General features: G+C 41.7%; 1 protein-coding gene across 4 annotated transcripts in view; it reads left to right on the top strand.

Annotated features, from left to right (window-relative positions):
• Positions 1 to 23,171, top strand: part of GRHL2 (grainyhead like transcription factor 2) — a 138,395-nt gene that overhangs the window by 34,874 nt on the left and 80,350 nt on the right. For all 4 annotated transcript variants that reach the window (XM_077493120.1, XM_077493121.1, XM_077493122.1 and 1 more), the window contains exons 2-3: positions 16,125 to 16,311; positions 18,576 to 18,646. In XM_077493120.1, the coding sequence (XP_077349246.1) occupies positions 16,125 to 16,311; positions 18,576 to 18,646 (258 nt within the window). The remainder of the gene's footprint in view (positions 1 to 16,124; positions 16,312 to 18,575; positions 18,647 to 23,171) is intronic.

Genomic DNA, 23,171 nt, shown 5'->3' on the forward strand with positions numbered 1-23,171 from the left:
GAGGAGAGAGCTAGGTGGATCCTGTCCCGTACTACTGCAATCTTCTCCTCGGGCAGAGAGATGGTACCTTTTGCCATGTTGAACAGGGCGCCAAGGAAAACGAGAGACTGTGTAGGAACCAACTGGCTCTTCTCTAAATTCAGGAGCCAACCGAACTCTTTGAGGGTTGCAATGACTTGATCCCTGTGGCTCAAGAGACAATCCTTGTCCTGAGCGAGAAGAAGCAGATCGTCTAGATAATGATGAATCCTGATCTTTCTGATTCTCAACAAGGCTACAACTGCCAGAAGGACCTTCGAGAAAGTGCGAGGGGAGGTTGACAGACCGAAAGGAAGGCAAGTAAACTGTAAATGCAGCTGGCCAATGGAAAAACGAAGAAACTGTTGGAACTCTGTGGCCACCGGAACGTGAAAATAGGCGTCTTTGAGGTCTATTGAGACAAGCCAGTCCCCTGGCTGCACTGATTGTTGAATCGTGGACAGCGTTTCCTTTTTGAACTTTTCCTTCTTTATGTAGTGATTTAGATGCGTCAGGTCTATTACGGGCCTCCATGTACCGTTCTTCTTCTGGACCAGGAAAAGAGGTGAATACATTCCCCCGCCGCGCTGGACATCTGGAACAGGAATAGCGGCGCCTTGATCCAACAAAGATTTTATGTAAGTTAGAAGAACTTGTCTTTTTTCTTCCGACTTTGGGATGGATGTGGGAACACACTTGAGTTTGGGAACACTGCTGAACGTCCACGTGTGTCCGGATGAAACCGTCTTGACGGTCCAAAAATCCTGGATCAAGGCCGCCCAAACGTGCCGAAAGTGGAACAAACGTGCTCCTACCCGGACCGCTTGGACGGGCTTGACCTCAAAAGGACTTAGTCGGCTCCTTCTCCCCCATTGAACTGCTTTTCGCAGACTTCTTGAGAGATGTCTGTCTGGACCTCCAAGATCTGGAAAATTCCCGTCCAGGCCTGTAAGTGCGTGCCTCCCTAGCACGATCTTGAACCTGCTTCCTAGGGAACGATCTTCTTTGATTCTGCAGGCGTCTATCCTGGGGGAAAAACCCCGACTTTCCCCCAGTGGCTCGAGTTATGGCACTATCCAGCTTATTGCCGAAAAGGGAGGAACCATCAAAAGGAATACGGCACCAGACCTGCTTAGAAGCGGGATCGGCCAACCAAGGACGGAGCCAAAGGGCACGCTTGGCAGTTACAGATGAGAGCATAACTCGAGCCACCAGACGGATAATGTCTATCGAGGCCTCCCCCAGGAAAGCTGAGGCCAGTCTCATTTCCTGAATGGGAGAACTCCTGGCCAGATCTTCAGAAACATTCCTGAGTGAATCATCAACGTTATTGGACCAAACCTCCATTGCTCTAGACAGAGCCGCTAAGGCCAGAGCCGGCTTACAGGCCATGCCAGCCTGTAGATAGATCCGCTTTAGGTCAGAATCAATTCTCCTATCCAAAGCATCCTTAAAAGAGACCGTGTCTTCAAGGGGAAGAGTCACATGTCTGCCCAATCGCATTACTGCTGCGTCCACTAGAGGGGGAGACTCCAAGTTCTTAACCTCTTCTTCCTTGAAAGGATAAAGTCTCTGAATCTTAGATAGAAGAGAATTCTTTTTCTCTACCTTACTTCACTCATCTGAGATCACTTCTCCCAGTTCTGAGAGGAAGGGGAAGCTAATACGCTCTTTCTTCAATTGTTTGAAAAATTTTCTTTGTTTTGCCGGGGCCACTACCAGCTCTTCCCAGTTCAATGTTTCCTTAACGGCTTTGACCAAAGGAGGAAGCAGGGCAAAGTCAAAACCTGAACCAGACTCTTCCTCCTCAGATTCACTCTCTGAGAGGACAGCAGATGGATGGCTAGGCAACGAGGAATCCCAAGTGTCCTGGGCCTGAGCATCCCTCCCCGGAGACCTTGGAGACTCTATGGGAGACAACTGGGGGTCTTCAAACTTCTTAAGACTGTCTTTAACCAATCTTTCCACCATAGACCTTAGCTGTTGGTAAGAGTCACTCCTTTCACCCGTCGCTTTAACATAACAGGCGTCACAAAGGGACTTGTCAGCAGGAACCTGCGTCTTGCACCCCCAGCATACACCTTCAGCTACGTGACTTGGGCCAGCTGTTGAAGGGCGGGAAGATTCCCGGCTACGGAGACTGGTTCTCGCCGGAGAATCACGTCGTCTGGACCTGGAAGAGGAATGCCGGCGGTGGGACTTAGACGAGTCGCTTCCTCGGTGAGAACTTCGTCGTTGAGTAGACCTAGAAGGGCTGTAGAACAAAACCAGCAGTGTTAGTGGAACATTCCCTAATGTTCCACTGCTTCCCCCCCCCCCCCGGCAGGTAACCCCAAAGAAGTACCTTCTCCGAGAGGGCTGGCCACTAGCAGGCGGTGAGGCATCCAAAGGATCCATCAGGGCTGGAGAAAAAACAGCTTAATTTAAATACAGAAAACAGCATAGGGAGGCAGAGAAAAAACTGATCCCCTAAAGACACATACCTAAAACTGAAGAATCAGAGCTCAGGAATGGTGCTGCAGGCTTCACAAACATCCCAGGGATACTACAAGCTGTTTTCCGTTTTTAAATTCGCCGCCAAAATGACGTCACGATTTTCGTCACAAAAACGCTAGTGCGCATGCGCGAAGCCCGCATCGCGCATGCGCGAACCAAGCCTCGTCCTCGCTCCGGTCTCGCGCATGCGCAGAACGACCGAGCGGCGAACGAGGAAGTAACTGGGCGGCTGGAACGCACGGAAACCAGCCGCCCAAGCCAGATACACCGCACGGCGCTGTATGGGGACACGAAAAAAACAGGGGGACACTGCAAAAAAGAAAGCAGACAACAAGACAAATAAAGGCTGCCATGGAAAGAAAACGGCTCACCACTCCAGTAGACGGACACCAGCCGAGGTAGGTCCCCACACATGCCAGACTTCTGAGAGGAGGAGGGGGGGGGGAGTTGGGGGCGAACAGTCACCTGCTAGTAGCAAGGCTCACGACTTAAAACGCGGTTTCACCTGTCAGTGACCAGGCATACACCTCTTCAGCGCCTCTTCCATATGCCCCTTTTCCATACTCCGCTAGTAGCTAGAGCTTATTGGAAATTTGCGACTTCCAAGTCGCACGGCCGGTCCGTATCGCAGAAAAAGTAAGTCTTCAGGGTAAAAAGACACATTTTAGGTCCTATGGAGGAGGACAAAAAAAGAACACGGCCTGTGGCAGGGAGCAAAGATTTATGGGAGTGTCGTCCTATAGGGTAATGGAGGCGGGACTAAACCCCACACGTAGGCTGCCATGGAGTCTGTCAGGAAAGGGATATTTGAAAGAGGGACAGAGTGATTTGGTATCAAATGCGGTGCTGTCCTAACAGTTCCTGGAACAATAAAAAAACATTTGCCAGCCCGCACAGGCTGTTTCTTGTGCCAAAATTGTTTCAGTGTTTCTGTCTCTCCATTCTAGAGATAATTTAAAGTGGTGTTAAACCCAAAACCACAAATGTAATATATTGTAGCTAACCAATCATTAGATGTGGTGGCTGCATTTCTTTTATTTTTTTAGGCTTTTTTCTCTGTTTTTAACTGGTGATCAGTCCAGTAACACAGCACCTGTATTGGAATGCCTCCAACTCTGGATGAAGGAGCACAGGGGGTACCTTTGGACAGCAGCATTGTCAATCTGGTGGGGGGGGGGGGGGGAGTGTTGGATGTACTAGGCAATTTAAATAAACTAACAAATTATAGCCACACTCAAGCTAATAGTTTATAAACAGTTACAGCAACAGTCTCTTTTTGGATAAATGTTTTCCATAAATTAAAGCTGAACATTGTGAGCACCTCTATCAATAGTAGTATCTATAGTTTGCCTCAACCCACTAACTTCTACATCTGCCGGGCAGCTTGTTCTTTGGAAAAACACCAGACTTACTGGCCTGATCACCAGATGAAAATAAAAGAAAGAAAGCCTAAAAAAAAAACAATGCAGCCATCACAATTAAGAATTTGTCAGCTGCAATATACACTGAGAAAAATTATAAACACAACACTTTTGTGTTTGCCCCTATTTATCATGAGCTGAACTCAAAGATCTACAACATTTTCTATGTACGCAAAAGGCCTATTTCTCTCAAATATTGTTCACAAATCACAGTCTAAATCTGTGTTGGTGAGCACTTCTCCTTTGCCAAGATAATCCATCCACCTCAGAGGTGTGGCATATCAAGATGCTGATTAGACAGCATGATTATTGCACAGGTGTGCCTTAGGCTGGCCACAATAAAGGCCACTCTAAAATGTGCAGTTTTATCACACAGCACAATGCCACCGATGTCGCAAGTTTTGAGGGCGATTGGCACGCTGACTTCAGGAATGTCCACCAGAGCTGTTGCCCTTGAATTGAATGTTCATTTCTCTACCATAAGCCATCTCGTTTCAGAGAATTTGGCAGTACATTTAACCAACCTCACAACCGTAGACCACGTGTAACCACACCAGTCCAGGACCTCTACATCCAGCATCTTCACCTCCAAGATCGCCTGAGACCAGACACCCAGATAGCTGCTGCAACAATCGGTTTGCATAACCAAATAATTTCTGCACAAACTGTCAGAAACCATCTCAGGGAAGCTCATCTGCATGCTCGTCGTCCTCATCAGGGTCTCGGCCTGACTGCAGTTTGTCATTGTTATTGACTTGAGTGGGCAAATGCTCACATTCAATGTCGTCTAGCGCTTTTGGAGAGGTGTTCTCTTCATGGCAGATATACATACAATACATACAAGGCAGATGGCAGACAGCGTGTATGGCGTTGTGTGGGTGAGCAGTTTGCTGATGTCAACCTTGTGGTTCAAGGGGTCCATGGTCACAGTGGGGTTATGGTATGGGTAGGCGTATGCTATGGACAATGCACAGAGATACCGTGACAAGATCCTGAGGCCCATTGTTGTGCCATTCATCCACAATCATCACCTCATGTTGCAGCATGATAATGCATGGCCCCATGTTACAAGGATCTGTACACAATTCCTGGAAGCTGAAAACATCCCAGTTCTTGCATTGCCAACATATTTACCGGACATGGCAACCATTGAGCAAGTTTAGAAAGCTCTGGATTGGCGTATATGACAGCGTGTTCCAGTTCCTGACAATATTTAGCAACTTCGCACAGCCATTGAAGAGGAATGGACCAACATTCCACAGGCCACAATCGGCAACCTGGTCAACTTTATGCAAAGGAGATGTGCTGCACCGCGTGAGGCAAATGGTGGTCACACCAGATAATGACTGGTTTTCGGAACCTCCCAAATACAGTAAAACTGCACATTTTAGAGTGGCCTTTTATTGTGGCCAGCCTAAGGCTTGGTTCACACAGGGGCGGCACGACTTGCAGCGCGACTCACAGACACGACCTGCACACGATCAGCGGCGACTTTCAAAACGACTTCTGTATAGAAGTCAATGCAAGTCGCCTGAAGTCGCCCCAAAAATAGTACAGGAACCTTTTTTCTAAGTCGGAGCGACTTGAGCCGCTCCTATTAGAACAGTTCCATAGTACAGAACGGAGCGTGACTTGTCAGGCGGCTAAGTCGCCTGGACAAGTCGCTCCTGTGTGAACCGGCACTTAAGCACACCTGTGCAATAATCATGCTGTCTACTCAGCATCTTGATATGCCACACCTGGGAAATGGATGGATTATCTCGGCAAAGGACAAGTGCTCACCAACACAGATTTAGACTTGTGAACAATATTTGAGAGAAATAGGCCTTTTATGTACATAGAAAAAGTTGTAGATTTTGCGTTCAGCTCATGATAAATAGGGGCAAACACAAAAGTGTTGCATTTATCATTTTCAACTCCGATGCATAAATTACTTATACCGGCATTGTGTTCTGCAAGGCTGCTCTGTGCGAAGTCTGACATACAGGGGGCCCCTAGGGAGAGGATCTACAAATTTGGATATGCAATACAGTCATTCAAATATGGAAATATAAAAGTTACATCAAACATTACTTGGGTTACACTAAATGTAAATCCCATGTAGTAGAATTACATGTACAGGCGGTCCCCGGGTTACAAACAAGATCGGCTGGTAGGTTTGTTGTTGAATCTGTTTGTAAGTTGGAATAGGTAAGTTTTTTTTTAACTGCTTCAGCCCTGGAAGATTTTACCACCTTCCTGACCAGAGAGAGACAGCTTTTTGCGATTCGGCACTGCATCGATTTAACTGACAATTGCGTGGTTGTGCGACGTTGCACCCAAACAAAATTGACGTCCTTTTTTCCCACAAGCTTTGTGCATCGGAATTGTGTACACTCAATCGGAATTTCCGACAACGGATTTTGTTGTTGGAAAATTTGAGATCCAGATCTCAAATTTTGTGTGTTGGAAATTCCAATGGAAAATGTCCGATGGAGCCTACACACAGTCGGAATTTCCGACAACAAGCTCCCATCGAACATTTCCCGTCGGAAAATCCGACCATGTGTACGGGGCATTACAGGAATGAATTTGCCTTCCTAGGGGGAGATTTCCTTTCATTTCCTGTTGTCTCCCTCCGTTTGTAAGTAGTAGTCATTTGTAACTGTAAAGTGCTATGTATACTGAACAATTGTAATTTTTTTTACTTAATATATTTTTCAACTTTTTTCAGCAATGGCAGCTCATTTCTTTTAAGCGGGGGTTTCAGCTATAGATTAGGAGTGATGCTTTAAACTCATGGAAAAACGGTATACTCCAGGAAACTTGTAATGGAGCCAGCTGGCAGCTGCCATATGCATCGTCCTCCTCCAGGCCGATCGCTTTAGAGTTCCGCTGTTCTGAAAACTACAAACAGTCCATCCAGTTTATAATGAATACACTGCCCTACATGTTATCTACCTCCCCAGCCTTATCAAAGCATTATCTGCTCTCTAATGTGAGTTTACTTAATTGCTTCAGCTAAACATAACTTGGCATCATCATATGTGGCACACAGAGGCTGGTCTGCTGGACTGGAAAAAAACATTTGTTTATTCGGAAATAATTATCTCTATTTGCCCACTGTTAAACAACATTAGATGATGACATATAACCTGAGACCAAATTCCTGCCAGATGCCAGAATGTTCTTATTTTCAAAGCCGAAAATGCATCCAGCACCCAGATGGGCCCTAAGATTTGTTCTCACGGCTTTGATAGATTAGAGCCGTCCTAAAGGCCCCTTTGGCCTACTGCATAACTCCAACTGTGCCTCTTTAGGAACCAAATCTTCTGTCTCTCTGTCCTTCTCTGTCCCTCTTTTTGGTCGTACCTAAAGACATCTATAAGAAAAATTTACTATTTAACAACTAAAAGTATTATATGCTAAACTTTCCCTTCAAAGCCTAAATGAATGAATTTGTAATTTTGGAAGGCCAGTAAGAAAGAAAAAGAGGAGTTGAAAATAAAGCTTGTAGGTTTTAACCATTTTTTATTTTTTTATTTTAAACCATTTTTTTAATATTAAAGTGTATCTAAAGCCAAAAATTGTAGTCATAAGCAGTGGTGTCTCATCAAAACTAATACTGTCTCTAACTAGTTCCTGACAGGTGCTGCTTTCCCGTGGTTGCAGGAAAGAAAATCACTTAATTTATGGCAGGCCTTATGCCCTGTGCACACGGTCGGACTTTCCGACGGAAGAAGTCCGATCGGATTATGTTGGTGGAAAATCCGATCGTGTGTGGACTCTATCAGACTTTTTCCGTTGAAAATCCCAACGGAAAAAGTTTGAGAGCTGGATCTAAAATTTACCAACAACAAAATCTGATCTGACTTTTTCCAATCGTTTGTAGAGAATTTCGACAGACAAAGTGCCACACATGCTCAGATTAAATTACGAGATCAAAGCTATTGGCTACTAGCCTCTACGTAGTCCCATTGAACGCAACGAACATCACCTCTTTCCGAACGATCGGATTTTCCGACAACTTTGTCCGACCGTGTGTATGCAACACAAGTTTCGGACAAAATCCGTAAAGTAATGCAACCATCACATCTAAGGACTCGCAAGTTGCAATGCATTACATTTATGATTTTGTGTTTAGATACACTTCATTGTCCATGTAACTGAGGTATGGAAGGGGTCTTTCCATTTTTCTCCTGCTAGAGGGAAGTTGCACTGGCTACTGATGTAAATCTGTCTGTGTTAAGTGGTGTAATTGTAGGTGCCAATTGCCCATAATAGTTTTATACAGTACATGGATTTCTATGTGAGTTTTTTTGTGAAGCACGTGATTAGAGCCTGAGGAACTAATTGGCTTAAAAAAGGGTGGGCTTTGGGCCCGGCATTGTGCCCTGAGCCCACCCAATTGTGTGACATTAGCGAATTAATATTCGCTAATGTCTTCCTGCTTTTCCTCCTGGCCAATCAGGAAGCAGGTCCTGAGACTTAGTCTTAGGACCAATCGGGTCCCTCAGGGGGAGGAGAAGCCTGTATTTTCAGCCGGTAGGAGTTGCCCCATCTCTTCCCTCAGCTGGATCAAGGAGCAGCAGCCCTACCCCTCCTTATCTCCTAAGGCAGGGCAATTGAGGGGGGGCGCAGCGGGTGCTGGCAGTACGAATGGGGGGGTTTGTTCGCCACCCACCCCCCCCCCCCCCAAAATAATGAGCACCACTGCATTAAAGTGATTGAAAACCCATATTTTTTAAAATAACAAATGTACTTACCTGCCTACCTGGTTTTGTACTTTTGCACTGAGTCTGACTCAGGTAAGTATAAGAGGGGGATAAGAGGGGGGGAGGAAGGGGGTGTCTGGGGGGGAAACTGTACTCAGAAGGTTTTTTACCCTAATGCAGAGAATACATTAAGGTAAAAAATACCATCTGCCTTTAGAACCACTTAGTACAGTTCCCCATAAGAAATAATGGAAACTCAAATAATTTGTTCCACAACCACTTATTCATAAGTCCTTCAGTTTATTTAATCAAAAATGACATTCACTAACCTTTTTTAACATTTTTGATCCATTGAAAAAATAATAATATATATATTTTTCTTAAAAAAAAAAAAAAACGCTAATAAACACTAAAAAATGCTATTGCAAAAACGTTGAAAAAAGTTGAAAAACTCACTGCAAAGCTACTGACGTTTTTATATCATTATTTTAACGTCCAGTGTGGATGAGGCCTAAAAGAGAAGAGAGGCGCCTCTAAGTGTAGCAATATGTTGTTAAATGTTGTACCTTCATTAAATGTAATCATATTGCTACACTCAGAAGCGCCTCTCTTCTCTTTTATACTCAGTTGTGACATGACGCTACTTGTATAACAAGACAAAATTTATTTTAGAATTTTGCTTGTCTTGCAAAATGCTCTCAAACCACGTTACTCTCAAACCAAGGTTTTACTGTATAAACAGGCACTCTCCTCCTTACAGTGCCTTGAAAAAGTATTCATACCCTTTGAAATGGTCCACATTCTGTCATATTACAACCAAAAATGTAAATGTATTTTATTAGGATTTTATGCGATAGACCAACACAAAGTGGCACATAATTGTGAAGTGGAAGGAAAATGATAAATGATTTTCAAAATTTTTTACAAATAAATATGTGAAAAGTGTGGGGTGCATTTGCATTCAGCCCCCCCCCCCCCCCCAAGTCAATACTTTGTAGATCCGCCTTTCTCTGCAATTACAGCTGCAAGTCTTTTTGGGGATGTCTTTACCAGCTTTGCACATCTAGAGAGTGACATTTTTGCCCATTCTTGTTTGCAAAATAGCTCAAGCTCTGTCAGATTGGATGGAGAGCATCTGTGAAAAGCAATTTTCAAGTCTTGCCACAGATTCTCAATTGGATTTAGGTCTGGACTTTGACTGGGCCATTGTAACAAATGTCTTGATCTAAACCATTCCATTGTAGCTCTGGCTGTATGTTTAAGGCCGTTGTCCTGTTGGAAGGTGAACCTTTGCCCCAGTCTCAAGTCTTTTGAAGACTTCAATGCCGTGTACACAAGACCGGAATTTTTGATGGAAAAAGTCAGATGGGAGCTTTTCATCGGATATTCCGACCATGTGTATGCCCCGTCTGACTTTTTCTGTTGGCATTTCCAATGGACTTTAGATTGAGAGCCCGTTCTAAATTTTTCTGTCGGAAATGCTGACAGAGTTTTTCCCGATGCCGTGTGTACGTAGCATAACAGGTTTAATCTAAGATTGCTTTGTATTTGGCTCCATCCATCTTCCCATAAACTCTGACCAGCTTCCCTGTCCCTGCTGAAGAAAAGCATCCCCACAACATGATTCTGCCACCACCATGTTTTACGGTGTGTTCAGGGTGATGTACAGTGTTAGTCTTCCGCCACACACAGCGTTTTGTTTTTAGGGCAAAAAGTTAAATTTTGGTCTCATCTGACCAGAGCAGCTGTATTTATACTGAGATAACATTACACACAGATGGACTATATTTACTAATTAGGTGACTTCTGGCAATTGGTTCCACTATATTTTGGTTAGGGGTATTAGAGAAAAGGGGGCTGAATACACGCCACACTTTTCAGATATTTATTTGTAAAAAATACATTTGAAAACCATTTATAATTTTTCTTCTACTTCACAATTATGTGCCACTTTGCGTTAGTTTATCACATAAAATGTGAAAAATGTCAAGGGGTATGAATACTTTTTCAAGTCACTGTATATGGTGGACATGCCCACAAATTCACCCAATATAACTGCAAATATACCAACTTTTTGGAATAATTCAAATTCCTCCTACACCAAACAGGTCTGCTGCTTATGACATAAAAGTGGTCCCTTCCCATTTCTCTACCTAACATTTGAAACAGATATCACTGGGTGTATGTATCAGGTATAGGCAGGAGCGTAGGTGGAAGAATACATTCTTTAGTGGAGTGTCAGAGGTGCATAAAGTCTCAAAATCTGTTCATTTTCTAGCACAGTGTTGATGGGGCATTGAGGAAGTGTCCTACTTGCAAATAAGACCTTTGGGGTATGGCGCCCACATCATTAAGGTCATGTAGTACTTGTAAAGTAAGGAACATACCATGTCCAAAGAAGGTGTGACCCAAAAAGGTCAATTTATTAGTTGGGCTGTATGCAACTGAACATCAAATACTGCTATAAACAACACAGATACTACCTCTTATTATAGGGTGTTTATTCCAAAAAGCTGTTTCAGGCTTGGTTCCCATCATCAGTGCAGTGTACAGAAGCCATGACTTTCATGCAGTAAGGCTTGGGGACCAATGAGATAGTATACTGCACCGATGATGGCTGAGAGCTGGAACCCAAATGGCCACTGTGGTTTACTGCACTTCGGACAAAGTTATTGTACTCACTCAATAATAAGCTACTATAGCAACTACATATAAAATGGAAAAACTATACAAAGCTGTTGATATACATTTATATTACCCTAAAAAACTGTTCATATTCAAATATATGCTATACATTAAAAAAAGCTATTTGCTGCATATTTATGCAATAGATTTTCCGCTGAATTCCTGTATTATAACATCAAATGTAGAAAATGTAAAAAAATATTATTCTGTGACAGTAGACTGATCCTGCTCACAGCCCATTATTATTATGCAAAAACAGCCCTTGGGTCAAATAGCGAGCTGATTTATTTTAATCATGAATAATATTAAATCTGTAGTAAGCCTTATTATCATCAAGCTTTCCCCCTCCCACGATATGAGTTACATATCACTCAAAATATTCCTACTGGTTTCGTCTAGATACAAAATGGGAATGTTATGGATGGAATAGAAATAAGTTGTCTTATATATTGCCATTTTCTTTCCTGGGCAGCTTAAACCCCCAAGATATGGGGTTTTCTCACAATTTTTAAGCTTTCAAAGCATGAAACAGTTTTTGTTATTTTCTTCCATCAAGTAGCCTTTAGCACCATCTTTCTGAGAACTTCGTATATCTAAATACACAACATATGCCATACGGAAGTAAAGGTGATAAATCATCTGTCAGAGAATTGGAAGCCATGTCAGATTACTAACCCTGTGACAACTCGCAAGTGAAGGGATCACTAAGAGAGAGTCGTGAAAGTATTCACCCACGCCTATGACATTGCTTCCTCCTTGGCAGAACCATCTTTGGTCAGCCTTAGTTATCACTGGAAGGAGCTTCCCCATTGGAAGATTTCCCCTTTTTTCCTATTTTGGTGGCAACTCAAAATGTTGCATTATAGTTTGCTTTCGGTCCTAGTGACAATGCTTTATAGGAAAAAAGAGAGAGAGAATTTTCTGAGCAGGAACACAGACAGGAAGTGGAGACCTAAAATGGGGTCTAACCCCTCACCACTTTATTCCAAAGTATTTCCACTTTATTTCCAAAGTAAAAAAAAAAAAAAAGTTTTAGCTTTAGATATTTTATTTATAAAAAAAAAAAAGATGTATTTCATTTTTTAAATTATAACCTATACAGTAAAACCTCTACTTACGAATGAGTTACGTTCCGGGAGCTCGTTCTTAAGTCCAACTCGTTTGTAAGTCCAACAAAGATCAGTGCTTGCAGACAAAGGCTGTGAGCGCTGACTGGTTTGTTCTGACGGGTGGAGTCCCCCTATCAGAAGACAATTGCACAGCTGGGGAGATCGCTGCACAAACATTGTTTGTGTTGGTACGGTGATCACATGTGCAAACACATGTTCACATCTTTTGAAAGTTCGCAACTCGAAGGTTCGTATGTAGGGGACTTACTGTACACATTCCCTTAAAAACATTCTATACAGCATCACTTTAGGTCATAAAGATCAAAATACCCAAAAGCATTAAAGGGTTATTGACTTCTAACCAAACTGGCCTTCAATGCACCGAACTTTTGGCCGACAATAAATTCATAATCATTTAAATTCATGATATTAATTAAAAAAATTAATATAATACAATTATTTATAAAAAATATATATTTTTTAAAAAATCATAAATTTTGGTTTCGGCCAAGTGCATACAGATTTTTGGGTTTTGATACTGAAATTTTCATTTCGGTGCTCCACTAATATTTATTACAGATATTTTTAGTGCCAACAATGTACACAGTACTTTACAGTGCTTTACATATTGTACATTTGTGTCACTCCCTGCCCATGTATATATACATCACTGGGGCCAATTAAGCTACCAGTGTGTCGTTAGAGTGTGGGAGGAAACCCACGCAAGTACAGTGAGAACATGCAAACTCCATGCAGATAGTGTCTGGGACACAAACCGGGGGCCCCACTGCTGCAAGCCAAAAGTGCTAACCACTAACCACAGAGCTTCATGCTGACATCTTGCTCTTCCTCACCCAATAAAAGAGTCAGTGAAGTATTTAATGGATCTATTAATATATGTTGGTTGAATTTTTCTGTCTTTGTCTTTGAAGAAAACTGAATGTGAGGCCATGAATCCCAGAACTATTAGAGATACATTGAGTATTACAAAACACAGTTTCCATTAACATAGAATTTTCACACAGAGCAGTTCTTTTCCTAGAGATGAATATCTGCTAAGATATATAGCAGAACATTCCTCAGTAAACACTGGATGTCTATGTCGTCACCTCCATACATATAAACACATCCACTCTCCTACCTCTATCTACATTACTGCAAATGTATGGTACGTGCCAGAGCTTTGTAACTTGTTCGGGCACTCTGCCAATAATGACTTCATGGCACATTCTACAAAGATGCTCTATTATGTTGTGTTAAAATAGGATTCCAAGATTGAGAAAATGGGAATAACCAATTTTAGGCTCCGTTCACACCATGCAGGTGCGATTGAGCTTGCTGGCGTTCTCTGCTTCTTTTCAGACCTTATATCAGTTTCATTACCATGCATTTTGCTAAATTTTTAAGAGCAGGCTAAATGCATGGGCAATGCATGAGTTACATTGTGCTGGAAATCAGTCTCGCATGCTGCATTTTGCCACACAGGTCAATAAAGTTCTTTCAAAGCCCGACCAAGGACCAAGTTTAAAACATGTCAATACACATCAGTGCAACTTATATTAAAGTGCACCTGAAATCAAAATTTGAAGGTTTGCTATTGTTTAGGGAACATCTAGATCAGCCTTTCTCAACCTTTTCAACACGGAGGAACCCTTGAAATAGTTCTCTAGTCTCAGGGAACCCCTGCTAAAAATTAGAACTCTACAACTCATGATACATTAGTTTGATGGTCAGTGAGAGGAATGGTCCTTACACTTGTGGTCATTGGGAATAATTACCTCCTTACAGATAGCTAAAAAGATCAATGTTGTCAGTGGGAACTTATCTGAGAGGCAGATATTGCTCAATGCTGAAGGAACCTCTAGCAACCTCTGGAGGAACCCTAGGGTTCCACGGAAACCCTGGTTGAGAATCACTGATCTAGATGTTAAATGCTCCTACACAGTACACTGGAAAATATGTATATTTCGCCTTTAATTTCTCATAAAAAAATCAGCAGTGCTCTTCCTGATGTGACTGTGCTTAGGCACTTCTATAGCCTAATATTTGTATATTTGTAGTGTGAGCTCATCTAAGGCACTGCTGCATAGCTCCCAACAGTCCCTGATTTCGAGGGACTATAACTGATTTGGAGAAATGTCCCTCTGTCCCTCTCCCCCCCTCATTTGTCCCCCATTTTGGTCTGATCTATATAGTTGTATATAAAATGCACTTTTTATCTTTCAAAAAGTGTTTCACAGTGTTAAACCTTTCATCCAAATTCTAAATGCCTGCATTTGTAAATTTTAAAAGACTTTAAAAGAAAGGAATAGGAAAGGAAAGGAAAGAAGAAGAAAAACAGCCCTTGTGGATTTAATGAACTTTTTCTGGTTAATTCTCCTTTAAGGGGGTGTGACAGGGGGAGTCTCCTAAGCCTACCAATGTTTGCTAGAAGGTGTCCCTCATTCCCATCTCAAAATGTTGGGAGGTATGCACTGCTGCCTCTGACTGCAAATCTTAAGAGATTTGGAGTGAGATTTGATTATGCCACTACTATGTTGCTCATTGTTCTCCTTGCTGGAGAGGAAGCTGTACCTGAAGACCTGCAGTGCAAAGATCTCTCTGCTCCTCCCTTCATTCATTATGTGGATTTGTGCTTTGTTCACCATTCTTACTGCTTGTTGATTATTACCCTACCAGCCAGCTCTGACATGATGAAGCAAAACCCCTGCTACTCTTCTAAGATAGCCAACTCCACATAGAACCACAGCAGCGATGAGAGCTTGACAATGCTGGTGACACATGGTTCAAGGCGTTGTGGGAGGCCCTGTCAGCACCATTGGCTCAAAACTTTTTAATTAGAAAAGGAAGGTTGACATTTTTCTGACCAAACAGTGACTCTATCCTATCAGAGGCAGTCACCATTCAGGTATTCAAGCAGCCTCGGGCATTTTGGCTATTTGAATACCATAGTAGGCAGCAGAGGTTCCCCCATCCAAGTTGTTTAGTGTGGATGAATAAATCTAGGGATGTATAGCTAGCCTGAGACAGTAACTTGGGAAGTATCGCTAATACTAGTGACTAGTCCTTTGCCCTCTGCTTACCTTCTTTGGGCACAGCTTACATAGTACATGTCCCTCTTATTGCTTGTTATGGCTTATAAAAGTCTTGCGCTACAAGATAGACTTGAAGTTATTATTGCATTACTTACTAGAGTATTTTTTATGTGACGTTCACATATTTAAATGCTTGTACAGTACTTCTGAATGTAATATTGCAAAAAATATAGAAACTTTGCGATAAACCACCGCACCTGATTCAGCCTCATTCAGCCTTCTTGCCTTACAACTTTTAATATACTGTTTAATTTCAGGCACACAGGAAGTGCGTTGTTTTCATTGCATTGGTCAGCTCATAGATTTTTTACGGTGAGAAAAAGTAGTAAAATACAACCTTTGGTTAGCAATACAAAGCAGGAAGCAGAGTCCGCATATGTATTAAGAACCTACAGTTTGCTTCATGTACATATATAGTTACAAACTATTTTTAGAAACAAAGTTTTAAAAACATTAACACATGGATGATGTTATTTAAATGATGTTACTCTGTTTTACATTGTGTATCATAAAATGATTGAAACCATCATATGGCTTCCCTTTATTCAGTGTTGTGTGTCAGGAATCTACTACAGTAATGAATAAATATTGTTTTCTTTAATTTAGTAAAAGGCTTGTGGTCTTGGTGTCCAATGAAGCAGCTTTTAACTCCCGACGACCGTACACAAGTGAGGATGAGGCCTGGAAGACGTACCTGGAAAATCCATTGACAGCCGCCACAAAGGCAATGATGAGCATAAATGGAGATGAAGACAGCGCTGCTGCCCTTGGCCTTTTATATGATTATTATAAGGTAAAAGTGAATTTTGCACTCTGTATGCAGCGCACCCCTGAACTCCGCACTCTGTGTCTAACCCACCCTCAACCCCCCCAAAAAAACCTCTGCACTCTGTACTCACTATGTACTGTACTATGCACTCCTGGTATTTAATGCCCCTTTAAGAACTTCCCACTGTAAGTGAAATTTGACTACACCCACTATTTGATGCGATTTGGAGGGTATGTGTGTGTGTGTGTGTGTGTGTGTGTTTGGGGGAAGGTGGGTTTTGGAGGTTGTGGTTGAGTTCCTGCACTTATTTTATGAGGAAAAAAAGCCCTACGTAAATGGTATACAATGCAGAAGGTTACAATCTTGAGTGCATACATTTGGTACAGCTAGTTAAAAACATATGGCTAATGAATAGTGACAAACCCATACAAATATTTTGCTTTGGTCATAGTGGGGTTACTGAGTGCTTGGAGAGGGAAAACAAATACAAACTGGAGACATAATAACCATGGCCAGAACACCAGTTTCATTCACATGTGGCTACCTGCTTCAACCATCCATCCCAGACTTTATTATACTTTGTGGGACATCCCCTGTGAGTATATATAAATTTCTTATAAGGGATCGTAGCATTAACTTCAGAGACCCATGATAGGAATGTAGGAGGAAGGGCCTGTATCCAATTTTCAGCTATTCATTTTCTGGCACTGAAAAGGGTTTCCTGCAAAAAAGATTGTCAGGTATTTGTCAGTGTCAGGGTCCGAAAAGCATCCAAAGATACATTGTTTAGGGTTCAGGGTCAGAAGTGAGCCCATTTCATGTAAAAATTTGACCACTTGTGTTCAGTAGCCTTGAATCACAGGACAGGCCCACACTAAATGATAGAAGGTACCTCTAGTGGTGGAGCATCTAGGGCAGTGATGGGGAACCTTGGCACCCCAGATGTTATGGAACTACGTTTCCCATGATGCTCAACTATACTGCAGCATGCATGGGCATCATGGGAAAATGTAGTTCCAAAACATCTGGGGTGCCAAGGTTCGCCATCACTGATCTAGGGCACTGGGGGCTATATGAGGGACAGTATCTAAACATACAGATAGGGGTCAGATAGGCCCTATAGAAAATATATAGGTGTATAAGCCTGTCAGATAGTTTGGGAATGACCAATTCACATAAGTCTAAGATCTCATCCCACTCTCTGTCCTCCAAGCCCCCCATATTCATCTCCCAAAGTGTGGAGGTTGCGAAAAAACAATGAGTTGGGAAGGACAAACTCTTCATTGAGCTACTGAAATGTTCTAATACCAGTAATAATAAACATGTGAAATAAGTAAGTTATACCCCAAGATGTTCACGCGCCAAAGTCAGGTAGAGATAGTAATTCAAGTAGCTGATTTATATACCAGAGGGGTGTATGAGCGTGGAGGGCAGGGGCATTCATTTTACTAGACAACACTGTCTAATGGTGATAGACCATACTTTTACGATTATACATTCCTCAAAAGCCTGTTTTTTATACTCACCTGAATCCATGCGTAAAAGCTTGAAGCAATGCTTTGCCCATTAAGAGTAACAGGTTTGTTTTTTAACTGTCATCCCTGTAGCACATACTCACCTTTCCTTTACTTTCTCGCCATTCTGCTGAGCACTGGTAGCCAAAGGAAATACCTGGTACATCCAGGTATGGAGGAACATATAGCTGACCTCCATGTGACAGCACTGGGCCAATCAGCACTGTCACAAGCTGAGTCCATAAACAATGTGTAAGCTACAACTCCAGCAATTTATAAATTATACGGCCTTTCTTTCTTTCCACACAGCTCAAGGGAGCTGCTGGGAAGGGAAAGTAAGGTATGCGCTGCTGGTTCACTTTATTGCTTGACTCCGTTTTTTATTTCAGTCTGTGTCAGTATTATTATTATAATTTCCATCCTTGTTCCTACTGGGAAGATTTTTTCTGTCTGTGTTCCTGTTGGGGAAATATTCCTTCATTTCCTACCAGAACAGGGAGCGATGGGGAGTCTCTCCAACTGAAACACAGACAAAAAGTCCCAAAAAGTCATACAAAATGTCCCAGGAAAATTACTCTTTGTCTGTCTGTGATCCCATTGGATAGATTTTCCCTTCATGTCACAGAAAACAAAGGGAAATGTCTCCAGTAGGAAAACATAAAGCAATAAAAATCTTACATTCTACCACTCTATACAAAACAAAATAAAAAGAGTTGCCTGGAGTTGGGCTGCTGAATAACAATAAAAAATCTCCCTATCTCATTCTGTTTGCAGGTACCAAGGGATAAAAGGGCATTGCCTCTAAGTAAAATAAATGAACATGTTCATGATGAGCAAGAGAAAAGGTAAAGTGAAGTACAATAAGTATTTTTTTTTACTTTCAGTTATTGGTTTTAGAGTAGTTTTGGTTCCTTTAGGGCCCCTTCAGAACTGGTCTGTTGTAGTGCATTATGGAATATATAATACAGACATACCCCACTTTTAAGTACACAATGGGGTTTATTTACTAAAGCTGGAAAGTGCAAAATCAGGCTCACTTCTGCATAGAAACCAATGAGCTTCCCTATTTTATTACCAAAACATAATTGAACAATATGGGATTAGAAGCTCATTGGTTTCTATGCAGAAGTGAGCCTGATTTTGCACTTTCTAACTTTAGTAAATAAACCCCATTGTGTACTTAAAAGTTGGGTAAGCCTGTAATATATTAATATATATATTAAGGCATAGTTTTATATATATATATATATATATATATATATATATATATATATATATATATTTTAAGGCAGTCAATTCATTTGAATTGAGCTACCAATGCACCACCATGGATCTTCAATTGAACATGCACCATTTTGTTTCAAATGCAGCACACCACAACACACAGTAGATGTGCAATAAGGTTAATGTTTCTGGGGGTGTTCATAACATGGAAATGCCAATGCTAAATGATTGGTCAATGTAGTGGAAACTGCAGTTCAATGATTGTAAATACAAAATACTCAACTAAGAGAAAACGAATCCCGGAACATAGAAAACAGTGTTTGGGGTGCAGAGAGAAAAGGGTTTGGGGTGCCTTTTTTAAGATGATTGTAAAATAAGCAATCAGTGTGGCATGACAGTAAAGAAAGGGAATATAATTCCGGGGTACATCACGAGAGGGGTCACCAGCATGAGTTAGGAGGTCCTGATTCCCCTTTATAGATTGTACAAAACACAAACAAAAGAAGGAGCAAAAGCCTAGTACACTCTCCCAGATTTATTGAAAAGCAATAGTTTACAATTTTAAAAACACTCACAAACAAGTGAATTAAAATCGCTCATCAAGCTACTCATTTGTAGCCCTGTAGTCCATGACTCAGTTCACTCCAAAATCCAGGGGGGGCCTCAGCGGTGACGGTAACCGGTGAATATGTTTTGAAGGATACGACTTCGGCACTTGTTTGTGAGTGCATTTTTGAACAATTGCTTGTCAATAGCTGGCTTCAGGGCATCCCCAATCCAAGAGGGCAGCGATGCTCATGGTTACATCCCTGTGACATGGAGCTATGCTCAATCCACTTACTAGGACACTACATTTTTGTGCAGGAGGTGTATTTTTGTTGTTTTTTCCTCTTTATAGATCTATTATTTATCACTAGCGAGATCACCAGTGGGAGGAAGGAGGTACTTATTTCTCTTTATGGATCTTTATTCATCAGTTAAAAGGGTCACCAGCAGGAGGAAAAAGGTCCTGATACCCCTGTATAGATCCTTCGTTATCACTTGAGGAGTCACCAGCCTGAGGAAGGATTGCCTAATATAAATCTTTAGCTTTCACTAGAGGGGCCACCAGCAGTAGCAGGGAGTTCCTGATTTCCCTATATAGATCTTTAGTTAGCACTAGAGGGGTCACCAGCAAGACAAACTAGGTCCTAATTCTCTTCTATAGATCTTTAGCTATCACTAGAGGGGTCACCAGCAGTAGGAAGGAGGTCCTAATTCCCCTATCTAGATCTTTAGTTATCAATAGAGGACTATCAGCAAGAGGAAAAAAGTCCTGATTCCTTTGTAAAGATATTTAGATATCACTAGAGGGGTCACCAGTAGGAAGAAGGAGGTCCTGATTCTCCTATATAGATCTTAAATTAGACACCATTTAGAATACTGGGCACCATTCACAAAGAGGTATCTTACCACTTCTGAGGATGCGGTAAGATACAGCACAACATTTTTCAAGAAGTTTTATGAAAAAACTCTACTAAAATACTGAACGAGTTATTTTATGAAGTCATGCAGTAGTTTAGTAATGAAAACGTCCGATAAACGAATTCTTGCGGTAGCCAACATATTTATTACCAATAGTAAAGACCATGTTGTTAAGGAGGGGGCGGAATCCGGCATTACAACCAGTAAATGTCATGGTTGTTAAAGTGGAAGTAAACCCATAAATTGACCAGTTTCGAAAAACAGTTACATTTCTGTCACATTGGACATGCTCTCAACCACACTGTGAAATCATGCAATGGCTGGTGTCATAACTGATCATATGTGCAGCATTTTTGCAGTTAAAAATTAAACAGAGGCCAAAATGGCAGCTTCCTTGGCTGAAAATGATAGGAGGATTTACTTCCACTTCAGCAAGCAAGTGCTTTGGAGCAGGGGGGCTCTGGTATCCGGGCTGCATGCTCGGATAAGGGTCTGGTATGAATTTTTGGGGGGACAGCACGGAATTGCTTAAATTTTGGCATAGGGGTTCTCTTCAAAATGAATGCCAGACCCCAAGGCTGTTTTTTCCTTAATTTTTTATTGCAGGCAATGCTTTTCTTTTACATTCAGCTGTCAGGGGGGAACCCTGCTGATAGCTGATGACACATTGGTTTTTGCATGCTCCTTAACACCAAGTACACATTCCATAAATACCATGTGCCTCGATCACTACTTAATTACCGTATGCATTTAATGATTTATTTCCCTCTGTAAATTGAGTGTCTGTTGATTTGGTATTTACCAAGCGTTTCAGCATTTTGCGGTAAATAACGCAGAACGGTATAGCGAATTGACAGTTTTAGGATTGTATGCGGTATTGCATACGGTATGCGGAAATTGTGTTTTGTCGCCTACATACCGCATGCGATCTGGTTCTGTGAATGGAGTCCACTGTGTTCAGATCTGGAAACCCCACTTACAAAACTTGTTAGGGAGAGTTTGGGAGTGAATTTAAACTTGCTTTTGAGAAAAATCGATCTATACTATACAAAAAGTTTAAAACAAACAAAAAAAAAAATGGGGCAGACATGATGGATCAAAAGTTTTTCTCTACTGTCACTCTTCCAAGTTCTATGTCAGTAGTGCCTTGGGTTGCATTGTAATATAGGTGCATCGGAGGTGCATACCTTTAGTTTGTTGGAGTGCCATTGAAAGCATGCAGCAAAAGCATGAGGCTGCCCAATTACAGATAATTGATACTGGATAACATATCCAACTTCTCTACACCTCTTTTCTGGTTATAGAAAGCACATTTTGTGATGCCATGCAAGTATAACCTATATGAAAGGAAATCTAATCACTATTTAAACAAAATACAATTTCAGATGTATCTTGGTTTATATTCCAATCACAATGTCCAGGGTGAGCATGAAACTACTTCGCTTGTCATTACCAAAATGTGGAAATGTGATGTCACAATTATGACAATTGCCTATTGCTCTCTTCCTACCAATCTTTACTAATGATAAGAACAATCATAAAACAACGTCAGGTTCTCTGCTACTCATAGATAAGGGACTGTAATGTTATATCCGGCATGCTGTATGAGATGCTACTAGAACAGACAATGATCTGCACATGCGTGTAGAGGAGATCACAATTAAAGCTGTATTGCTATTGTTGTTAGTAAGATAAGATTAAAAAGATACATTAGTCTAGTTCAGCAAGTGCACGTTTAAAGCGGACCTTCAGTCATTTTTTTCAACTTTCCATCTATTAAATCTGCCCTTGTTGTTTTATCTTTTGAAAGTAAAACATATTTTTCTGCCAGTAAATACCTTATACAGCCCACTTCCTGTTTCTTGTCTGGTCATTAGCCTAGGCTTATTGAATCATGCACAACTCTCTCTCTCACTCTTGTGAGAGTTTGCCAGGAAGGGAGGGGGATGAGTCTTAAGAGAGCCAATGAGAGCTGCAGGTCTGCAGAGCTGGAGGTGTGCCTCTGTGTGTCTGTGTAAATCTAGGAAGTGAACAGGTAGCAGCTTCAGCTGCCCACAGTTAAAGAGGAAGTAAAGCCTTAATCAAAATAAAAATAAAAATAGACTCTGCAAGGCAAAGGAATAATGAGCTAGTATGCATAGCTCATTATGAATAACTTACCTGAGATGGAAGCCCTCCTTCTACACCGTCATGATACCCGGAGTGACTTCCGGGTATCGTGGCTCCGGGGCTGTGACTGGCCGGAGCAACGAGGGCCTTAACTCTGCACATGCGCATGGGAGCCGCCACTAATGGCATAATTGCCGTTAGCAGCGGCATGTTTAGTGCGCCTTCGCGCCGCTGTCTTCGGCGAATGCACCGTAGACATCGGTGGCTGTCATTTGCAAATATCTCCTAAACCATGTAGGTTTATGAGATATTTCTTGGACCTCCAAGTAAGCCTTAGTCCAGGTTTACCTGTAGGTCAAAGTGGTCTGTAAGGGTTTACAACACCTTTAAAATGGATGCAGCCACACTTAGTGGAGGGAGATTTCTGCAGTATATTTGGCAAGTACAGAATCACAGTATATATAAAATAATATGCAAAGTGGTTGGAGGGAAGCTTCAGAATGGCAAAGATGTTTTTATTACAAATTATGTGAGCAGACTGCAGTTTCTCTTTTAAATGTATAGTTTACATTT

This window comes from Lithobates pipiens, unplaced genomic scaffold (assembly GCF_037356315.1).
Source record: "Lithobates pipiens isolate NorthernLeopardFrog02 unplaced genomic scaffold, aLitPip1_a1.2 Scaffold_19, whole genome shotgun sequence".
Lineage (NCBI taxonomy): Eukaryota > Metazoa > Chordata > Amphibia > Anura > Ranidae > Lithobates > Lithobates pipiens.